Consider the following 23,365-nt stretch of genomic DNA (forward strand, 5'->3'; position numbering starts at 1 on the left):
TAATCAGTGCAGGGGCAGAGAGAGGGATGCGAGTGGCCTGCTGACAGATTATGTTCTGTATGACAGCGTTGCATTTGGCGGGACTTTGCAGCAGTTTTCTATATGGAAAAATGCCCTATTCTCTCTGTTAATCAGGTGCAGGCCCTGCACCAGTTTCTATTTCTCTCAAATAGAAACGGGTGCAAGCGGTGCAGATAGACCTGAAACAGCTCTGTTAATATGGCACACCCCACTTCTGACAGTTTTCTGCAACATATATACAATAATAGTGCAAGAAGCTTAGATAATTTCCTGGAATGAGTCTATGACTGCTTTATCAGGCTGGAATTGTGATTTGTGATTTACTAAACGATTAAACAATGTTAACTTTGCAAAGTAAATGTTTATGTAGCATAATGTATGAGGTAAAACTATTTTCATTTCAATCTTCCAACCATATGGAAACAAAAATACATTTTTAATAAATGTTTCTGTATATGATTGGACATTGTCTTAGTAAATGTACAATTCCATTTAATAGCTAAACATATAAAATTCCTTTTATAAAAAAGCAAGGTCAACATCTTTCATGGCCTCCTTGTAAATCCTGTCGAACTCTTCTTCTAGAGCAGGTGTAAAGTGATTCTTGTGATCTCCGGAGATACCTAATGCAAGGCAAAAGTGTTTAATAAAAATTAAAAAAGCTGTTTATTGTTAAAGCTTTCCAGTCATTAAAACCTGAGGAGTTAAGTTAAAGTTAAAGTGGTTGTAAATCTCAGACATAAATACATCCTTCAATACTGTGTGCTTGTCTCTACCTAAAGTGTGATGTCTCTCTGTTGCCATGTTCTCATGACAGCTTTAGTTAATTCCAACAGCTTTTTCCCAACGCCTAGAGAAAAAGGGGTTGGGTGAGGAGAGCTCCAGCACACAGCCTGTTATTGACAGCCACAGCTGTGCTTGTTCTCCGTGTAGTGTGAGGAGGAGGGTGTGTTTCATCCCTCCGATAAGGCTCAAAGTTCTACCCCTTTACCGCCCCCCCTCCCCCACCCCGCTTTGTGCTGCTGATAGACGCTGACAGACTCTGTGTAACTCTGTGTTTTACAAGATTTTAGAGAAGTGATGACTGAAGATAAATAGATACAACCTATGTAGGAGGATTTATGTCCAATGTGTATCATCTGAGGCTAATCCTTTCACTGGGTTTATGTAAAGCCAGCCATACATGAACTGAAATTCGGCAAGTCCAGCAGAGACCAGCCAAACTTCGATCCATGTATGGACAGGCTGGTTGTACAGACGTCGATCTACCGACCATTAAAGAGGAAGCAAAGGCGTTTTTTTTTCTCAAAAAAAAAACCCTGTAAGAGAACGGCATAATGAGCTAGTATGCATAGCATACTAGCTCATTATGAATGACTTACCTGAGATCGAGGCCCCCGAAGTGCTTCTCGTTCTCCTGCTCTGCCGCTACCATGTCCCCTCTTCGCTTCTTCCGGGTATCGCTTCTCTGGCGTTGTGATTGGCCGGAGCAGCGATAATGTCACTCCCGCGCATGCCCGCTGGACCGGCATAATCCCGGCATGATCACAATCATAATGCCGGGACGCTCAGTGCGCCATTGTCTATGGCGTGCATGCGCCGTAGACATCGGTGCAGTGTTTTCTGCAAATATCTCCTTAACCATGGAGGTTAAGGAGATATTTCTTGCACCTACAGGTAAGCCTTAATCTAGGCTTACCTGTAGGTGCAAGTTGTAAGAGTGGGTTTACAACCACTTTAACTAACTAATTAAAGGTTTTAAATCAAATAAGCTGTGTTGCATAACCACCTGGATCATACCTAAATGTTTCCAAACCATGCAGAATTTACTTGAATTATAGCCATATATACTATGGTTAATCCATTCTGATTCAAGATGTATTTTATAGTATTGACACATAATATTTTATTTATTAAATCAATGGACATATCAAGTTTACTTTTAGGAGATTGTTTTCTAAATATTGGTAAATTTGGTATTCTGCTATTCTAATGTTAAAGTGGAGTTCCACCCATAAATATAACATTACATCAGTAGTTTTAAAAAAATGTCATTAGTCCTTTACGATTTTTTTTTTTTTTTTTAGATGCCTTCAAAGTGTTGTTGCTAGGCAGAATAGTTAATCTTCCCTCTTCCTGCACCTAGGTGCTTAATGCTTCCTAACCTACACCACACAGACTCCTGGGAATGTAGTGGGTGTAACTTTCCAGGAGTCTGTGCACTCCCCAGTCTCAAAGAATCATGTGACTTGGACAGCACAGGTGCTGAAACCTGATCTGACACTGCTTGTGCAGCACTGAGCATGTGCGAGATTTGCAAGGCTGAAATCCAGGAAGTCATACAGTCTGGCTTCATGATGCACACACTTAAGATGGCCCCAGTCAATTTCTATTTTATAAAGTGTCTAAATGCTGTAACAACCTAACAAAACAGACCTTAGTTTACAGACTAACTTTACTAGAATACATTAAGCTTGTGTATTACAGGGGTATTTATATTTAAAAAGTGAAATTGTGGCCGGAACTCCGCTTTAAAGTCTAAGTTTACTCACACATACTTAACATAGGATACGCCTCATATAGCAGGGGTAACTATACGCCGGAAAAAGCCAAACGCAAACGACGTAAAAAAAATTGCCGGCCGGACGTATGTTCGTGGATCGCCGTATCTAGCTAATTTGCATACTCGACGCGGAATTCGACGGAAACGCCACCTAACGGCCAGTGGTAAAATGCACCCAAGATCCGATGGCGTACTAAGACGACGCCTGTCAGATCGAGCCCAGATGCAGTCGTATCTTGTTTTGTAGATACGTGGGAACTTTGAAATTACGCGGCGTATCTATTAGATACGCCGGCGTAATTCTTCTATAGATCTGGCCCATAGTCGGTAAGGTTGCATAAAGAGATCAGACGTGTTTCTTTTGCTGCTGGCTTCTACATTAGCTGAAATCTTCCCCTTATTGTGGCAAAAGGTATATGAGTGGGATCAGAGGAGGAACATTTCACTTAATGTGTGAGCCAGCAAAACAAGGGATACATCCTATTGATTGTAAGTATTGACTCATTGATTTTAAAATATATTTTATTTGGTGACTTTTATGAAAATGTCAGTGATATATGACAATGGCTAATGCCGCGTACACACATTCGGAAATTCCGACAAGAAAAGTTTGATGTGAGCTTTTGGTCATTAATACCAACCGTGTATAGGCTCCATCTTATTTTTCTGTCGGAATTTTCGACAGCAAAAATTTGAGAGCTGGTTCTTAATTTTTCCGACAAGAAACGTTTTTGTCAGAAATTCCGATCGTCTGTATGCAATTCTGATGCGCAAAAAAAACACACATGCTTGGAATCAATTAGACGCATGCTCGGAATCATTGAACTTCATTTTTATCGGCTCGTTGTAGTGTTGTACGTCACCGCGTTCTTGACGGTCGGAATTTTGTGTGACCGTGCCTACATTCCGTCGGAAAAAAAATCCACGGTTTTCTTGACGGAATTTCGGATCATGTTAACGCGACATTACACCAAACAATGAGGGCACATTTATGTCAATTTGTAACTGGCATTCTACATATATGTACATGTAACCTTATAACATTTCAGTAATGTCTGAAAACGATCACGTGTCTTTACCTTTCCTATGAAATGTTCCCTGTCCCTTGCTGAAGATTTCGTTAGGCACTGCACTGTAGTTGGACATGTTGTTCTCTTTCATAGCTTTAAACGAAGAATGCTCTACTACAGAATCTATGGCGGCATCATCCAGATCTTTTCCCAGGAACTTGCAGATCTTTACAACATTGCTCCTCAGATCCTGTTGTATTTAAAACAAGTGTGTATTTTATTAGTCTTTACAATAAACTATCCTATAAGCATTCACCTGCAAGGGGCTAAATGGAAGATACATATAAGTCCAGTATGGGCAGTCAGTAACTGGAGAGTAGGAAGATAAATTAACTACTCAGTGCCCTTGCAGTTCATTGAGAACTACAAGCTGTCTGCTGCAGTGGAAGACAGTAATTGTAGTTTATGCATTCACAGATCACTATGATTGAATTACCTTACTTTACATTACTTTCTCAATTGTGACAGTGAGTTCAGGGGGAAAAGAACCTCCAGCTGCTGTCACAGTGGGGGGATTGGAGGAGCCCAGGTAAGTGCTCTTTCGTAACATATTACACGCTAAGTACCGGTGTAACATGTGACATGTTATCAAAGGTGAACATATCCTTTAAGGCCTTGTACACACAAGGAGACATGTCCGATGAAAACGGTCCGCGGACATGACATGTCTGCTGGGAGCTTTTGGTCTGATGTGTGTACACACCATCAGACCAAAATCCCCGCGGACAGAGAACACGGTGACGTAGAAGACACCGACGTTCTCTAACACGGAAGTTCAATGCTTCCATGCATGCGTCGAATCAATTCGACGCATGCGTGGGATTTTGGACCGCTGGTTATACGTCATAACCAGTGGACAAGTCCGATGAGTCGTACTAACCATCGGACATGTCCGACAGACAGGTTTTCAGCAGACAAGTTTCTTAGCATGCTAAGAAACTTTTGTCCGCTGGAAACCTGTCCTCTAGGCCAGGAAACCTGTCCGCGGACCAGTTTCAGCGGACATGTTCGGTCGTGTGTACGGGGCCTAAAGGAGGGAGCAAATACAAGATCACATTCTGCACAAGGAAAGACAGCAGCCATGATGGGTTTATTTTACTGGAAGCTCTGCACAGAGGCAAAATTTCACACTGGATTCATCCACAGATTTTGAAGAAATACAAACGGCAGACATTGATATTTACGAATGTACTTGGTTATCCCAGAGTTCAGCTTTAAAGAAATATCCAGGCCTTACAAAGGCAGGATACTACTACCACCTTAGGAAAACATATCATAATTTTCTTATTTGATAAAATTGTGTACTGGCAGACAGAGGTGTAACTAGAACCTTCAGGGCAAGGAACCATGAAGGTCCCCCCTGACCTCCCCACTTTCCTTTAGAGCCCTGGGCATCCGTGGGCATCCTCCCAGGACCCTGGCACTGCATCCAGGACGCTATGTGACTACAGACACAGGTGATCAAAGACCACGGTAAAGGACCAATCATGGCGACCCTTTACCATGTGATCAGCTGATCACATGTAAACAGACTTGCCAGTTATCAGCAGTCCTTTCCTCCCACGTTAACCAGCAAGACTGTCAGTGCATTGTGTACACTGATAATCAGGGCACTGATTATTAGTGCAGCCCCATCAATGCCCATCAGTGCAGCCTATCAGTGCTCATCAAGGTTGCCTATCAGTTCTCATCAGTGCCGCCTATCAGTGCCACGTATTAGTGCTCATCAGTGCTGCCTAACAGTGCTCACAAATACCACCTATTAGTACTCATCAGTTCTGCCTATCAGTGCTTATCAATGCCGCCTATTAGTGCTCATCAACACCACCTATCATTGTCTATCAGTGCTGTATATCCATGCTCATCAATGCCACCTTTTCAGTGCTGCCTATCAGTGCTCATCAATGCAACCTATCAGTTCCCATCAGTACCACCTATCAGTGCTCATCAATGCCACCTATCACTGCCCATCAGTGCCACTTATCAGTGCTCATCAATGACAGCTATCAGTGCCTCATCACAGTACTCTGTCTTGAGAGTGTCTATCTCATACAGCCCAGAGCATGCACTGACAACCCCCCCCACCATCCCCCCCCCCTCGCACAGATGGGAGAGGAGAGAGCCAATCTGCGCCTTCTCCTCCCACCCCTCTCTTCCTGTGTGTGCACCGTGGGAAGTGTGTAGCCCTACAGCTGAATGATCAAATTCAGCTGCTTAGCTTCACAGTTCCTGTGGTGCATACAAGGGCAGGAGAAGGGGCAGGAGAAGCAGCATATTGGCTCTCTCCTCTCCCATCCGTGTGAGGGAGGGGGAACTGTCAGTGTAGGCTCTGGGCTGTATGAGAATGAGATGCTCTCAGCTCAGCAACACACTGGGGCCCCCCCGACAGTGGCGGAATGCCAGGGCCCAGTGCAACCTTTGTGACCGTGGTAGTTCCGTCACTGCTGGCACTATAAACCAAGAAAGTCTGTTTTTTAAATACAATATTTAGCAAAAATGTAAAACGTGTATAATTTCTGAAGTTGAATCAATTTTCTCTTATCTCATTGTCTATATACATTTCAATTAAAATGTAGTGTTCTATTATCACCTTCTCTCTGTGCACTGAGAATACACGGAGGTTCGGAATATAGAGGATCAATTCTTATAACTATAGACTACTTGCAACACAGAAAATATCGTATTTAACGCAGTGTGCTTTTCACCTCTTATTACTCTATAGTATATGATTAGGAAGAGATTTTACTGTAAATAAGACTTACCTTTGTCATATTGTCATAAGACAAAAGCAAGAAGTTGGGATTGTCCTTCATTGTCAACCATCCTTTCACATGTTCAAACCACAGACCAAACATAACTAAAACACAAGCACAGTTTAGAAACCAATTCAGTATAATTTTCATAGATTTATATAATTCTTTTGTTACATTTTAGGGGCCTTTTAGAGCTATGCAGTCCATGTTAATGTGACCACTCATTTTGAATAGCCTGTCAACACATGATAATATACAAAAAAGAGGATATGTTTTTTTTTGTTTTTTTGTAATGCAGTGCACCATAACACATGACATATGTGCATATGGTGCAAGGTGGATGAGTTTACCATCAATTAAAAGAATGGAACTGAAACCCCCACACAAAGTGTAGTGCATCATTGCGTGTGTGGTAACATAAGAATACATGTGTAAAATAAAAATGCAACAAAGGATTTGTAATTTAACTGTGTGATGTGGCAGATATGTGTATATCACAAGATTGAATAAAAAGAATTACTGTATTTCAATAGTGTATTTATCTTTATGGCCAGAGTTTTGTTTTAAAGCAGATGTCCAGACAGTGGAGACAGGAAGGAAGAACAGTTCTGATCGGAAAAACCCTAGCCAAAGTTTGGATCACACTGATGTGGTTGTATCAGCCTCATAGGTGGAAAAACTATACAGGGCATTGAAGGGACCAGTCTTTTGTTGTACAAACAGCATATTCAGGTGTCCAGTCTCCTGCACAGGAAACAGGTACAAAGTAAGGTCCATTAGCATGGACCATAGGGTGAGTACATGGATTGAAAACTGGCTACAAGGGTGAGTTCAGAGGGTGGTGAAAAAATGGGGAGTACTCTGAATGGTCAGGGGTTGAAAGTGGGGTCCCCCAAGGTTCTGTGCTGGGACCAATTTAAAGTGGAGGTTCACCCAAAAACTTAATTTTTAACATTAGATTAAATAGTTGTTTTTCCCTAAGCTCAGTTAGGTTGTGAATTTCTCACTGTCATCTGTAGGTGCCACAGATACTGCAGGTCATAGTATGAGATCTCACAAACTGACTAGAAATATTTAGATTTTCTTCAGCTTGCCCAGTAGATGGTTCATGGCCACTGGTGCATGCTGATGGAGAATACAAATATTTAGAACAGTTCATGTGCTCGCTTTCTTGCATCAGGCTGAGTCCTGAGGAGGTGCTACTGGAGGGAGGTCTGTCATAACACCCAGAAGCCAATTTGAGGGCCTATGTACGCTGAGGCGGTCCTAAGGCTGTCCTGCTTGGTGTAGAGAAAGCTGTGCCAAGGTGAGAAGATCCAAGGGAGGCCCCCTTGCTATATGCCTGGAGACTTGCTTGGAGGACTCACTGGAATCTGAAATTGTGCTTGCAGTGCTGCTGGGTCAGCTTAAAGGTTCTGACACTGTGAAGCTGTATTTTGTTATGGATCTAAAGAGTAAGGGGCAGATCCACATACATACGCTGCGCCCGGCGCAGATGTCAGATACGCTACGCCACTGTAACTTACTTTGACTTGGTTTGAATCCTCAACGAATTTGCGCCATAAGTTACGGCGGCGTAGTGTATCTCTCATGGCGTAAGGGAGCGGAATTCAAATTGGGCGGGTAGGGAGCGTGTTTCATTTAAATGAAGCACGTCCCCGCGCCGAACGAACTGCGCATGCCCCGTCCGTCAAAACTCCCAGGGCGCATTGCTCCAAATGACGTCGCAAGGACGTCATTGTGTTCGACGTGTACGTAAATGGCGTCCAGCCCCACTCACGGACGACTTACGCAAACGACGTAAAATTTTCAAAATTGCATCTAAGATCCGAAGGCGTACGAACACGTACGCCTGTCGGATATAACCCAGATGCCGTTGTATCTTGTTTTGAGGATTCAAAACAAAGATATGACGCAGGAATTTTGAAATTACGCCGGCATATCAATAGATACGCCGGCGTACTTTCTTTGTGGATCTACCCCCAAGTAATCTGCTGTGGTATCTGGGACCCCAACCCTCACTCTCTCTACCTCCTTTTTAGTTCAGCATAAAAAACTTATGGTGCACAATTTCTGTTCAAAGTTCCCCATTAAAAGCCATGTATTTTGAAATCTTTACCACATATAAAACTATAGAGTGTACAGATGAGGAATCTTTTCCTGTTTTATCTGCAAGAATTTTCAACTCTGAGGTTACAGAGATTTGTGAAAATCATAAACTAAATTATAACAAACAAAATAGATGACATCTGGAGGAAGAAATAGTGCTATTAGAATGTTGCACAAAGTATACAGATCAAAGTGGCCTACGTTGGACTTTAATACGAACAAGGAAATATGGATCAGTAAGCATGTACAAATGTAAAATTTACACCAAAAGTTACTATAATAACTTAAAATAGTATACGCTCCCTGAAAATAAGCTACAGTTTTTCCTACCATCTTTGCTGAGAAAATGTGTGATGTAATCCTGGAAATTTTCCCTGCGTTCCATGAATTCTGCATACAAGGAGAAGTAATAGAAAGACACACACACATCTTTAGGGTTGCGTACGGTATAGATCACCTAAGACAGGAAAGCAATATCTAAAGTTATTACAAAGTTATTACATTTACACTTTACAGATAAAATGTACTCCATAAGAGGTTAACCATAACCTTCTAGCTGGTGATGGTACAAAACATGAAAGCAGGTTCTGTGTATTCCATAGTGATCCTGCCTCTAGGAAGTTCTCAGCAGTGGCATGATCGCAGGTATGACTTATTGTATCCCCTGCACTTATTTAGGTGTTTTCATACTTCACTCAAGATGAAGGATGTAGGTATTTGGATCTAACCTGAAGTCCAGGGGAAGGATGTGTGGCTATTAGGTCATTTCATCCCCTGCTTTGGGGGGTCTCTCTTCAGCAGAGCCCCTCACTTAGTATACTGCTTGGCTGACCACAAGGAGCAGAATCCACCGGGCCTTTTGGTTAGGTGGACCTAAGTGTGCCTTACCCCCGTCAGGAGCCTTGCACCCCTGGTGGGTCAAAAAAGGGTCCTTCCTTTGCTACATGCAGTTTATACAGCAATGAACACATGTGTAAACCATTGTAAAGATCATAGTTCATTTGGACCAGCTTGGTTCAACAGAACCATTTAAACTGGCAAAAAAAAAAAATCTGGCAAAAAAAAGTTAGGCTTTCTTTCGGTGACCCCATTTCCTGGTTTTTAAGTGGTTCCTTGCAGGATCTTATGGATCCACCCATTTGTGCATGTTCTCTGAAAGGATTACAGGCCTACATCAGGACACTACCTACCCTTACATGCACAGATAGGCAGAGAACACTATACACATAAACAACATTCCTTTGCTCCTCCTTCTCCAAGATATTTATAATGGCTAGCATTTTGGGATTTGTAGTCCCAAGAAGGGGGATCAAATTATTTTGACTAGAGATTGACTAGAGATTTTATTGCACACTTCATGAAAGAAGCTGAAGCCCTGCGGCTGTACAAATCTGTAGGGCCTGGTTCCCATTAGTGCAATTTTAGATGACAGCAGAGTGAACCTAGCCTCATGCCGTGTACACACGATCGGATTTTCCGATGGCCTAAAATCCAATTAAATTTTTAGTCGGAATTCCGTTCAAGCTATCTTGTATACACACTGTCAGAACAAATTCCGACTGTCCAAAACGCGGTTACGTAAAACACTAGGACGAGCCGAGAAAAATTAATTTCAATGCTTCCAAGAATGCGTCGACTTGATTCTGAGCATGCGTGTGTTTTTTCGGCGTCGGTGTTGCACACAGATGATAGGAATTTCCTATCGTTTTTTTTCCATCGGAAAAAAATAAAACATGTTCTATTTCTAAATACAGACGGAAAAAAAGTCCTATGGGGCCCACACACGATCGGAATTTCCGATGAAAAAAGTCCATCTGACTTTTTTCCTTGTCATCCAGTTGCTCTTCTCTACCTCCAACTCTGCTTTTTCCACCATCTCCTCTACCCACTAGCTCACTCACTGCCAAAGAGATTGCCAGTCACTTCAAAGACAAGGTTGATGCAACATTTGAGGACATCGCCACTGTGCAAACATTTTCCCCACTCAACATACCTTGTCTAACAGCACAATCAACACTCTCCTCCTTTGAACTAGCTACTATTGAATAGGTTACAAAACCTCAGATGCATACCTAACCAATTGTCCCTTGGATTCTGTTCCCTCACAACTACTACGGTCACCCTCAAATTTTATCCCATGCTCCCTCACCCACATCTTTAATCCCTCCCTCTCTACTGGCACCGTCCTCTCCTTTCTAATGCTTGCACAGATCACTCACATACTTAAAAAGCCCTCACTGGATCCCATTCACCTCTAAATTTCTAAAACACTTGGTCTAAAACCGCCTTAGCTCCTACCTCATGGAAAATTACCTTCTTGACCCCTTACAGCCTGGCTTTCGCTTGCAGTACTCCACAGAAACTGCCTAACTAAAACTCAGTAATGATTTACTAACTGCAAAAACCAATGACCACTACTCTATACTCCTACTACTTGACCTCTCTGAGGCCTTTAAAACTGTGAACCATCCACTCCTCCTCAATAAACACTGTTCCCTTGGCCTCCAAGATTCTACTCTGTTATGATTCTCCTAACCTGTCACCTGTCTTCAGTGTTTCCTACAACGCTGTCCCCTCCTCTCCATTTCCTCTTTCTGTAGGGTTACTCCAAGGCTTTGTTCTTGGAACCCTTCTCTTCTCTATCTACACCTCCTCCCTTGGTCACCTGATAACCTCCCACGGCTTCGCCAATGATACCCAAATCTTTTTACATCTTACCTCATTCCTTCAGTCTCCTCTAGCATCACTAACTTACTAACATATCAGCATGGATGTTGCACCACTTCCTTAAACAAAATCTCTCTAAAACTGAGCTGATAATATTCCCCCCTGCCTGTGCCCCCCCTCTCCATGACTTTTCCATCAAAATAATAATGCAACCATCATCAGATCATGTGACACTTAGATTGCACACAGGAGGACATAATTTAATTACGTGCCTTCTGAAGGTAATTGGTTGCACCAGAGCTTTTTATTGGCTTCATGACAAAGGGGGTGAATACATACGCACATGGCAACTATTGTTTTTTTATTTCTGAATAGGGAAGAGCTTCATATTCGAATCGAACTCATGTTCGACTCGAAGATCGTATGTTCAATCGTTCGTCGAAATACGAACAAAACGGGTCTGGCTTTGGCCAATTATGGCTCAGGGGGTTTAGTACACGCCCCATACTATAAAAGGCCGCCTGCAGGTCGGCCTTGTGTAGTATGTTGCGGTGGTTAAGAGAGGACAGAGAGAGTGTCATTTTTTGTCATTTTTTTTTTTTTGTCATTTTTTGCAGGTAGATAGAGCAGGCAGACAGGCAGGCTAGTCAGTTAATGTTACAGTGTGTAGAGGATATATATATATATCCCAGGCGTTGTATATATATTTATACACTGTATAGTTTAGCTAGATCAGTTCTTCCTAATTTACTGGCAGGCAGGTGATTGTGCTAGCTGCAGTAATCTTCCGTGGTTTATTGCCTGTGTCCTCTGTAGTTTGCACCTAAAGATACTTGGTGTGTACTGGCCATGTGCTCTGTAGTTTGCACCTAAAGATTCAGGAGCAGTCGTTTTTTCAGGAGTACTGAAAAAAACAACAGTTTTTAAAACTTTTTTTCCATTGATACATGTTCGGCTCATCCCTATTTCTGAAAAATAGTTTTATGTATCTATTTTTCTAATTTTACTTCACCAATGTAGACTATTGTGTTCTGATCCATCACATATAATTCAGATTAAAAAAAACATTGAGCTAAAGGCTGTTATGTAACAAAATGGTAAAAAGCCATGGGGGTGAATACTTTTGCCAGGCACTGTAATTAGTAAATAGAGCCCACCTGTGTGTAATTTAACCTCAGTATAATTACAGCTATTCTGTGAAGCCCTCAGAGGTTTGAAAGAGAGCCGTAGTGAACAAACAGCATCATAAAGGCCAAGGAACACACCAGACAAGTCAGGGATAAAGTTGTGGAGAAGTTTAGATTATGAAAAAATATCCCAAGCTTTCAACATCTCACGGAGCACTGTCCAATCCAGCATCCGAAAATGGAAAGAGTATGGCACAACCAGGGCTGTCTTAATGAGTGGGCACACCCTACACTTTCCCCAAAGCAGCTGGTTCTTGAGCCCACGCTGCCCAGGAATTTGGGGGCCCAATGGTGCTGGGGGGATATCTGGGGTGTAGAGGGGTCAGAGTGCTCGGGAGGCATTAATCTAGCAGATATATTATATGCACAGGACAACTTTGTCAGTATGTAGTATTTTCCCCACTGTTTCTTTGCTGTACAGAATGATTGTTCATGTAGTCAATGCAGCGCTCCACCCAAAAGGTGGAAGGCACCCACTTGTCTGCCTCCTACCTATTTGATGTCTGTTTACCTGCATTGCCTCTATTATAGGGGCCCCAGAGCATTACTTTGCCCAGGGGCCCATGATGCTATTAAGACGACCCTGGGCACAACTGCAAACCTACCAAGACATGGCCGTCCACCTAAACTGACAGGCCGGACAAGGAGAGCACTAATCAAAGAAGCAGCCAAGAGTAACTCTGGAGTAGCTGCAGAGATCCACAGCTCAGGTAGGAGAATATGTTAACAGGACAACTATTAGTCGTGCACTCCACAAATCTGGCCTTTATGAAAGAGTGGCAAGAAGAAAGCCATTGTTAAAAGAAAGCCATAGGAAAACCTGTTTGTAGTTTGAGAGAAGCCATGTGGGGGACACAGCAAACATGTGAAAGAAGGTGCTCTGGTCAAATGAGACCAAAATTTAACTTTTTGGCCTAAAAGCAAAATGCTATATGTGGCAGAAAACAAACACTGCACATAACCCTAAACACACCACCCCCACCGTGAAACATAGTGGTGGCAGCATCATATTGCAGGTATGTTTTTTTTGAGCAGGGCAGGGAAGTTGGGCAGAGCTGATGGGAAGATGGATGGAGCTAAATACAGGGCAATCTTAGAAGAAAACCTGTCATGCCGCGTACACACGGTCGTTTTTTGTGATGAAAAAAAACGGCATTTTTAAAAACGTCATTTAAAATGACCGTGTGTGGGGAAAACGTTGTTTTATGTCTTCTGAAAAACGACAAAAAATTTTTTGAGCATGCTTCAATTTTTTATGTCGTTTTTCAAAACGTTGTTTTTTGTGTCATTTAAAATGATAGTGTGTGGGTAAAACAACGTTTAAAACAACGTTTTTAAACCCGCGCATGCTCAGAAGCAAGTTATGACGCGATCTTGAATGGAACAGAGTGCCGTCGTACGTGCTGAACGTAACCGCGCTTTGCTAGAGCATTTTGAAAAAACGATGGTGTGTAGGCAACGTCGGTTTTTAAAATGAAGTTTGAAAAACGTCATTTTGTTTCATGATAAAAAAACATTGTTTTATTTCATCACAAAAAACGACCGTGTGTACACGGCATCAGAGTCTACAAAAGGCTTGAGACTGGGTCGGAGGTTCGCCTTCCAGCAGGAAAACTACCCTAAACATATAGCCAGAGATACAATGGAATGGTTTAGTCAAAGTCCAGACCTAAATTCAATTGAGAAGCTGTGGCAAGACTTGAAAATTGCTGTTCACAGATGCTCTCCATCCAATCTGACAGAGCTTGAGCTATTTTGCAAAGAAGAATGGGTAAAAATGTCACTCTCTAGATGTGTAAAGCTGGTAGAGACATCCCCAAAAAGACTTGCAGCTTTAATTGCAGTGAAAGGTGGTTCTAGTATTGATTATTGACTCAAGGGGGGCTGAATACAAATGAACACTTTTCACATATTTATTTGTAAAAAATTTGGAAAACCATTTATTATTTTCCTTTCACTTCACAATTATGTGCCACTTTGTGTTGGTCTGTCACAAAAAATCCCAATACAATACATTTAAGTTTTGATTGTAACATGAAAAAAATTGGACATTTTTAATGGGTATGAATACTTTTTCAAGGCACTGTAAGTGGGGTTGACACTTACCTTGGCTTTACTCTTTTGAAATGACTGTGGAAATAAAAATCTAGGTAAATGAGTTGTGATAAGTCGAGGAGATGGTCTGTTCTCAACTTGTCCTCTGCCTGAATGCTGTTCAAGCCATGGTACGCGGTCCCAGCTAAATTTTGTTTTCACTGGTGTTGGATCTCCATTTGAATAAATGAGGCTGAGAATTTCTTGAAGCCATGTGGTTCCTGCAATTACATAAAGTTAATATATTGTTAACATTATATAGATATGTGAGTAAAATTTTGCAATAAAATCGACTTTTTCTTTTCAGTTTTTAATGTATTAATGGTAGGCTCCTATGTTATTTGAGATGGTGGAAGCATTTTCTTGTCAGCGCACAAAGCAGATTAAAGAATTCAGATTAAAGATTCGAATCAGATTAAATAATTCAATAATAATATGAAGAAAAAACTAGAGAAAATAGATCGAGAAACACAAAAGAAAAGGGGTTGGAAATACAATAGAGACTCCAATGAATTCAAAACAAATAAAATTTACTTATGTCAGTGTAGTGAATAGTGGCCAATCCCAGTTGGGTATTGGCCACTATTGGTCTAGGCTCCTCAAAATACCCTAAACAGCTCCACCTCTCCTCCCCTCCTCTCTTTCTAGCACCTTCTAGAAAGAAGAGGGAGGTGACACTGATGCTACCTGTGAGTCACCCAACCCTGCCCTGAGCCACTCCCAGCCCAGAATGAAAAAAAAACAGCTAGACCTGCCTAAATGTTCCTACCCAATAGAAAAAGAAAATCACCTTAGCACCAACCTAACTAGAGGGTGCTACAGTAGATTATGCAGGTGAGGTTTATTTGTTAGCCACTGCTACACTGGCAAAAAAGCAGACCCTAACTAGCATGCCTCAGTTTTGTAATCAAACAGTACATAGGGCTTATAACATAGAGGGAGGAACCTGTGTCCCTTAATGGGCCTAACGGTAAGTACGAAAATCTTTTTTTAGAAATGCAGGAATTAATTTACAGTAGGGACATCCAACAGTCCAACTGAAGATTGGGCAACATTTACTGATGGACCCAAAGAAATTTCAGGACTGTTACATGTCAGATACACTATATTACCAAAAGTATTGGGACATCTGCCTTTACACGCATATGAACTTTATTGGCATGCCAGTCTTAGTCCGTAGGGTTCAATATTAAGTAGGCCCGCCCTTTGCAGCTATAACAGCTTCAACTTTTCTGGGAAGAATGTCCACAAGGTTTAGGAGTGTGTCTATGGGAATGTTTGACCATCATTCCAGAAGTGCATTTGTGAGGTCAGGCTCTGATGTAGATGAAAAGGCCTGGCTTGCAGTCTCCGCTCTTATTCACCCTAAAGGCATTCTATCAGGTTGAGGTCAGGACTCTGTGCAGGTCAGTCAAGTACCTCCACCCAAAACTTGCTCATCTGTGTCTTTATGGATCTTGCTTTGTGCACTGGTTCAAATCATTTGGTGGAAGGGGGGTTATGGTGTTGGGTTGTTTTTCAGGGGTCGGGCTTGGCCCCTTAGTTCCAGTGAAGGTAACTCTTAAGGCGCCAGCATACCAAAACATTTTTGACAATTTCATGCCCCCAAATTTGTGGGAACAGTTTGGGGATAGCCCCTTGATGTTTCAACATGACTGAGCACCAGTGCACAAAGCAAGGTCCATAAAGACATGGATGAGTGAGTTTGGGGTGAAGGACCTTGACTGGCCTGCAGAGAGTCCTGACCTTAACCCGATAGAACACCACTGGGATTAATTAGAGCAGAGACTGGGAGCCAGGCCTTCTCGTCCAACATCAGTGCCTGACCGCACACAAATGTGCTTCTGGAAGAATGGTTAAACATTCCCATAGACACACTCTTAAACCTTGTAGACAGTCTTCCTAGAAGAGTTGAAGCTGTTCGTCCCAGAACGAGAGAGCAACTGCACGCCCATCAATTGAATACACAGGGGCTGGAGGTGGTTAAGAAAGGTCTGGATTCTTTCCTAGATACACATAACATAACTGGATTCTAATATGTATAGGTAAAGTTAATCCAGGGAAAATCCAATTGCCTCTTTGGGGATCAAGAAGGAATTTCCCCCCCACTGGAGCAAATTGGTTCATCCTTTATTGTTTTTTGTTTTTTTGCCTATTTCTGGATCAACTGTGGGTATAGGTTTGTATATGTGTTTCCCCTTTTATTGGTTGAACTAGATGGACTTATCCAAATAACTGTGTTCTTATCCAAAGCTTTCTTTGTTCCCATGCTGAGGATTCTACTAAGCACAACCATGGAAATTTCCCAAGTTTCAATGTTTGCTGTCTTGTAGAGCTTTGAATGACCAAGGTTCAAGAACATGATCTATAACTTCCTTGTTCACTTAAAGAATGTCTACAGCAGGGTCTCCAAGCTTTCTAAGAAAAGGGAAGGTTACTGTCCTTCAGGCTTTAGTGGGGGCGAACTGTGGCCAGTGGAAGTAGAACATGCCCCGATATCAATGACCCGTCATTTTAATGGGAGTGCACCCCATTGGTGATATCAATGAGAAGAATATTGCACCATTGATGGTGTCAGTAGGGGGAATGGTGCAATATTCTTCTCATTGATATCACCAATGGGGTGCACCCATTGATGGTGTCAGTAGGGGGAATGGTGCTCCATCATTGGTGTCAGTTGGTGAAATAGTGCCCCAAGGGCCAGATAAAGGCAAGCAAAGGTCCACATCTGGCCCCTAGGCTGCAGTTTGGAGATCACTGGTCTAAAGCATACAATTAGCAAACATAATTTAATCATCATAGCAAGAGTGATGGCATTACTAGGGCCCCAGCAATTTAATTAATCATAGTAATAGCTGAGACAACACCAGGGCCTGTGTATTTTAATTATCATTGCAAGGGTGGTGGCATCATCATGGACCATGTACTGTAACCGGAAAGGAGCACATCTATATGGCACCCTTCCTGGGACAGTGAGAAAAAAACTGATTCCCGTTTCAAAAATTATGAAACATTTTCATAAGATACATAGACATCTTCAAAAGAAAAAGATCACACATCATTTTAAACAAAAAAGACCAACATTTTCTTGTAGCAAATAATTACCTGACTTGGGATAAGTTGCATTGAAAACATCATCATCACGCACTTCAAACTCTTTCCATGCCCAGGTGAGGCTTTCAGGTGTGTGCACACCACCAGGGGTTTTAATTCCTTCAAATTCAATGTATTTTCGTGTCACTTCCATGATGGGACCTTTTGAAGTAAACATGAAAACATAACTTTGCAAGAGAAAAAACTCCCCTCTTTTGAAAAATGTGCCAACAGCTTAAATAAATAAATGTGCCCCAAAAATCATACAAATCAAATCAATACACCAAAAAAATATATATACACCAAAAAATATGTGTATACACCAAGAAACAAGTGCCCAGATAAATTCAATAAGTATAAAGAATATATAAATATACCGTATTTTCCGGTGTATAAGACGACTTTTTGCATCTAATATCATGCCCCAAATGTCGGGGGTCGTCTTATACGCCGGGTACCTGTGTCAGACGTCGGCCATCCATTATTAAAAAAGCGCGCCTCCTCCTCTGACTGTTCCGTGATAGTCGGAACACTAATTTTCCCAGCAGAGCCTCTGTTTAGTGTTCAGCCTATCACGGATGCCTTCTCATCCTCAGCCTCGGCCTCGGATGAGAGGACATCCGTGATAGGCGGAACACTGAACAGAGGCTCTGCTGGGAAAATTACTGTTCCGTCTATCACGGAACAGCCTGAGGAGGAGGCGCGGCTTTTGAATAATGGATGGCCGCTGTCTGACATCTCTGCAAACAGGAGAAGGTAGGGAGATCGTCGAGGCAGGGAATGGAATGGCACAGTGAGGCATGTATAGATGGCACAGTGAGGCATGTTACTAATGGCACAGTGAGGCATGTATAGATGGCACAGTGAGGCATGTTACTAATGGCACAGTGAGGCATGTATAGATGGCACAGTGAGGTATGTATAATGGCACAGTGAGGGGTCATCTTATACAGTGAGTATATCCCAAAACCAACATTTTAGCTGGAAAATTAGGGGGTCGTCTTATACGCCGGCAAATACGGTATATAAAGTCCAATGCTCCTGATGACGCTGTTGCGTCATCAGGGCTTCCTGATGAGTCCTTTGCTTTAATAGAACCATTAACATCACCCCATGGGAAAAAAAAGCGCAGTGAGAGGGCTGCAAAGAGAGGAAAAGTCCATTACACACCTGGGAAACAGCGTGCTGGTTGTCCCTATAGGCGATTATTATAAATTGGTCTGGTGAGTGTACATTTTGGAAATTGGTGGCGGTGGCACAACTGGTGGAAGATTCACTATTTTGATCTATTCAACACATGGAATCCATACAAGTTTTCAGTCTCTGAGGAGCATTGGACGTTATATATATTTTTATATTTATATATTCTTTATACTTATTGAATTTATCTGGGCACTTGTTTCTTGGTGTATACACATATTTTTTGGTGTATATATATATATATATATATATATATATATATATATATATATATATATATATATATATATATATATATATTGGTGTATTCATTTGATTCATATGATTTTTGGGGCATAATTATTTATTTATTTAAGCTGTTAGTATAATACAGTACATGCTGCAAATGTCAGCTTACTGTATGTAATATCAACATCAATTATATAAATAAAAATGCTACATAACACAAACAGAAGACAGTTTCATTGGTATTTTCATAAATCTAGTAACTACCTAATATGGAATAGCTGTCAGATGTTCCATAGAAAGTCTTCTTATGCTGCGTACACACGACTGTTTTTTCAGACTGCTATGAGAGCTTTTTGAGGGCAATCCCGGCCGTGTGTATGCTTCATCGCAGTTTTTCAGACGGGAAAATTGCCGGACAAAAAAAGAGAGCTGTATCTTTTTTTTCCCGTCAGGAAAAAATCCTGTCTGTATGCTTTTCCAAGTGGAAAAAAAACGTGCATGCTCAGAATCAAGTATGAGATGGGAGCGCTCTTTCTGGTAAAACTAGCGCTCGTAATGGAGATATCACATTCGTTATGCTGCAAATTATTGCATCGTTTAATGCAGTGCATTCTTTTCTTCTTTATACTGCTACAATAATGAACTTGTTTTGCTGCTGATATTCACACAGAGTTCTGACAAAAACTTGTTTATTTATAATTTCTCGTGATCTCATGAATATTTATTTGTTTTTTTAAAGCCAGATCTCCATAATAATGTTTTTTTTTTTCCTTTTTAAGCAAGATCTTCTTTTTTTGTGATCATTATTAAATTATTTTCTAGTGATCTCCATACATTTTTTTTATTTATTTTGGTGTGTACAGTTACCACAACAACATTATTATCTTGTATTTTGTAAACTTAAGGAGGTTGGTTGGTGTCCCTTGTTAACTTGACATTGTATTTTTGAAATGTACTTTCAAGTACATTTACTAAGTATGTACTAAGGGGCAGATTCTCGTAGATGGGCTTAAAAATGGGCGGGCGTAACGTATCTCATTTACGTTACACCGCCGCAAGTTTTTCAGGCAAGTGCTTTATTCACAAAGCACTTGCCTGTAAAGTTGCGGCGGCGTAGCGTAAATCACCCGGCGGAATTCAAATTCGGCGGGTAGGGGGCGTGTTTCATTTAAATGAAGCGCGTCCCCGTGCCGAACGAACTGCGCATGCGCCGTCCCTAAAATATCCCAGCGTGCATTGCTCTAAATGACGTCGCAAGGACGTCATTGGTTTTGACGTGGACGGAAATTACGTCCAGCACCATTCATGGACGACTTACGCAAACAACTTAATTTTTTTAATTTTCGACGCAGGAACCACGGCCATACTTAACATTGGCTGCGCCTCATATAGCAGGGGCAACTTCACGACGGGAAAAGCCTAACGTAAACGTCGTAACTTCGTTGGCCGCGCGTACTTTCGGGAATTCGCGTATCTAGCTAATTTGCATACTCAACGCGGAAATCGACGGAAGCGCCACCTAGCGGGGAAAAAAATTGCAGTTAAGATCCGACGGTGTAAGAGACTTACGCCTGTCGGATCGAATGGATATCTATGCGTAACTGATTCTAAGAGTCAGTCGCATAGATACGACGGCCCAGATTAGGACTTACGACGGCGTACATGGCGCTGCGCCGTCGTAAGTCCTTTGAAAATCTGGGCCTAAGTATTTACTGTAAAAACAAATTCCATTTATTCTGGCTCATAACAAATTAAAGAGGAAGGCAACGCTGGAGAACCAGCTGCAATTTGCGATGCTTTTGGACCCCAGGGCCGACATCAAGGATTTGAAAAATAAAATTGGGAGGAAGAGTCCATGCAATTGGAAGCACAATCTGGTCCTGGACTCCCAGAGATCATAAACAGAAGCAGATGACATATATGTCCCTAGTCTGTGGTACTACAACAGTCTGCGTCTTCTGTCAGACCAGACTGAAGCCAGGCCATCACTTTCTTGTCCTCCTTACAGCCTTCCCTCCACGCTTCCCTACAGTCTTCCCTGCAGCCTTCACTGCACGCTTCCTTTGAGCCTGTGGCACTGGAGGTGGACTTGTGGCAGGAGAAGGAGGAGGAGGTGGAGAAGGATGGGCGACCTCACTAATGTCTGTACTTCTGGTTAGTTCGCCCATCAACCCCATATTTAGGGCCTTGAAAATGAGTGTCTCACAGAGGAGGCGTTGGCCCATCTCCATCACCTGCATTTTTGCAGCAACTATGCAGGCATAGCCCTCTTGAGTGGTTGAGGGTTCTCGGAGCGAAGGAAGCTGAGAGAGTAAAAAGAAAGGACATTAGGACCCAGGAGCTCTGTTTACAGAGCATATAAGCCCAAATCCAACATAACCCCCGTTAGGCCTGAAGAAGGAGCGCATGCTCCGCAAACGCGTCACCTATTGGTCCCTCGAGTAACGCGGAAGTGCCATCATCGACACGGCCCACCGCTCACCTGGAACTGATGTCACAGCCCTGGCTTCCTGTGTGACTGAGATACAGGAAGCGTCGGCATTCACTGGCGCTACCCGATTTACTACACCAGAACACAGCCATCAGAAGTGACTTTCTTCCCGGACGTTCCATGGTTTTACACGCTCGATTTTACTACCTTTGTGAGTATGTTTGCTCTACTTGCTCCTTAAATTATATGCAACATACTGCACTTAGAGTGGCGCCTTTGTGCTTTCTCCCCCAGCTGTTTCAAGATTTGCTGCATATCTTCACTGGGCGGCATTCAAAGTGCTTTAGCACGGACTATAAGGACTTTAATAGTCTCATGTTTTTAACAATTGCCTTGTTTCCAAGAATTTTCTCCTTTGTATTTTAGTTCTGTCATATCGCTGCTGGTGCAAGCGCCAACTCCCTCATATGGCGAAGTTTGAAAAGCGCAAATCGTCTCTCACCAAACTTTTACTAACACGAGGATTAGCAAAAGCAGCCCAAAGGGTGGCACCGTTGGAATGGAACTTCCCCTTTATAGTGCCGTCGTGTTGTACGTCACTGCACTTTGGACAGGCGGACTTTTGTCTCAATGGGTGTATGCAAGGCAGGCTGAGAGGAATTCTGTTGGAAAAAAACGTTGTTTTTTTATCCGGAAAACGGAAGAACAGAAAAAACGGTCGTGTGTACGAGGCATTACTCTTCTTTTTCTCAAAGTTAATTCGATTTTATAGGTTATCTTTCCATATACTAGCATATCAACTTAAGACAGCTGACCTAGTTCACGTAGAAAATCTTCCAACGGACCCACAAAGAAACAATATACAATTGACAACTTTGTTGCGAATCTCAAGAATCTGATAACCCTTGGTACTCTACCTGTTGCATATCATTCCTTAGGTTCTTAGCATAGTAAAGGTGAGGGGTTGTGTGTATTAATTTTTTATTTAGGGTATTTTTATGGTGCTGAGCATTTATATAGTGCTTTACATTATGTATATTCAAGTCATTGGCTCTTGCTGCTGTCAAATAAAGCCACTGATGAGGGTACGAGGCACCGAGAAGAGTAGGTAAAAAAGTATTTACAATCACTTTAAGTATTTTTTTTCGGTACAGGTTTATTTTAAAAAGGTAAATCTAATACTGACACTTACATTTTTGGGAGATGCTACAGTATCTAGTTATTCACCTACTGGCAACTTTAACTCTACATAGAAGTATGATTAACCTTTTACACTAAATTAAAGAGGAACTTCAGTCCCGTCTTTAGTGCCCCCTCTCCCCCAGCACTGCTATTATAGTGCACTTGGAGATTCTTCGCCACATCTGGTAATTTCTTTGAAACATCTTCACAGGAGATTTCCTATGCATTGGCATTGATGGCAAAGGTTAGGAACTTCCCCAGTAGCAGTCTTTGCACATGCGCTGGAAAACCTGTGACTGTGCAGGTGATTGGGGAAACCTATTGCATATGCAGATGTACTAAAGGGCTCACTCAGGTCCTGTGACACATCTGTCCATGTGCAGGGGGACAGGGAACACAAATGTCACTCTCACATAGACGAGAAATGCTACTTTGCAGTACAGATAAGTGGCATAAATAAATAAAAATGAGGGAGTAGGGAGCAGGCCAGGCAACATAACATTAACTTTAGGGTGTAGGTCCACTTCAATAAAAAACTTGCTTTTGTTATCATACATTACACACAAGCATTGTCACATTATTTCAATTTTTTATTAACCACTTGCTTACTGGGCACTTAAACCCCCCTCCTGCCCAGACCAATTTTCAGCTTTCAGCGCTGTGGCATTTTGGATGACAATTGCGCGGTCATACAACACTGTACCCAAATGAAATTGTCATCATTTTGTTCCCACAAATAGAGCTTTCTTTTGGTGGTATTTGATCAC

At 41.9% G+C, this 23,365-nt stretch overlaps 1 protein-coding gene across 3 annotated transcripts in view; it reads right to left on the bottom strand.

Moving 5' to 3' along the window:
- Positions 1-362: 362 nt before the first annotated feature.
- Positions 363-23,365, bottom strand: part of LOC120915266 (3-beta-hydroxysteroid sulfotransferase-like) — a 126,296-nt gene continuing 103,293 nt past the window's right edge. For all 3 annotated transcript variants that reach the window (XM_040325643.1, XM_040325641.1, XM_040325642.1), the window contains exons 2-7: positions 17,570-17,719; positions 14,477-14,685; positions 8,847-8,973; positions 6,417-6,511; positions 3,664-3,844; positions 363-644 (exon numbers count right to left, since the gene is read on the bottom strand). In XM_040325643.1, coding sequence (XP_040181577.1) covers positions 541-644; positions 3,664-3,844; positions 6,417-6,511; positions 8,847-8,973; positions 14,477-14,685; positions 17,570-17,711 — 858 coding nt within the window. In that variant the 5' untranslated portion in view covers positions 17,712-17,719 and the 3' untranslated portion in view covers positions 363-540. The remainder of the gene's footprint in view (positions 645-3,663; positions 3,845-6,416; positions 6,512-8,846; positions 8,974-14,476; positions 14,686-17,569; positions 17,720-23,365) is intronic.

The sequence above is a fragment of the Rana temporaria genome, chromosome 10, assembly GCF_905171775.1.
Source record: "Rana temporaria chromosome 10, aRanTem1.1, whole genome shotgun sequence".
Taxonomy (NCBI): Eukaryota; Metazoa; Chordata; class Amphibia; order Anura; family Ranidae; genus Rana; species Rana temporaria.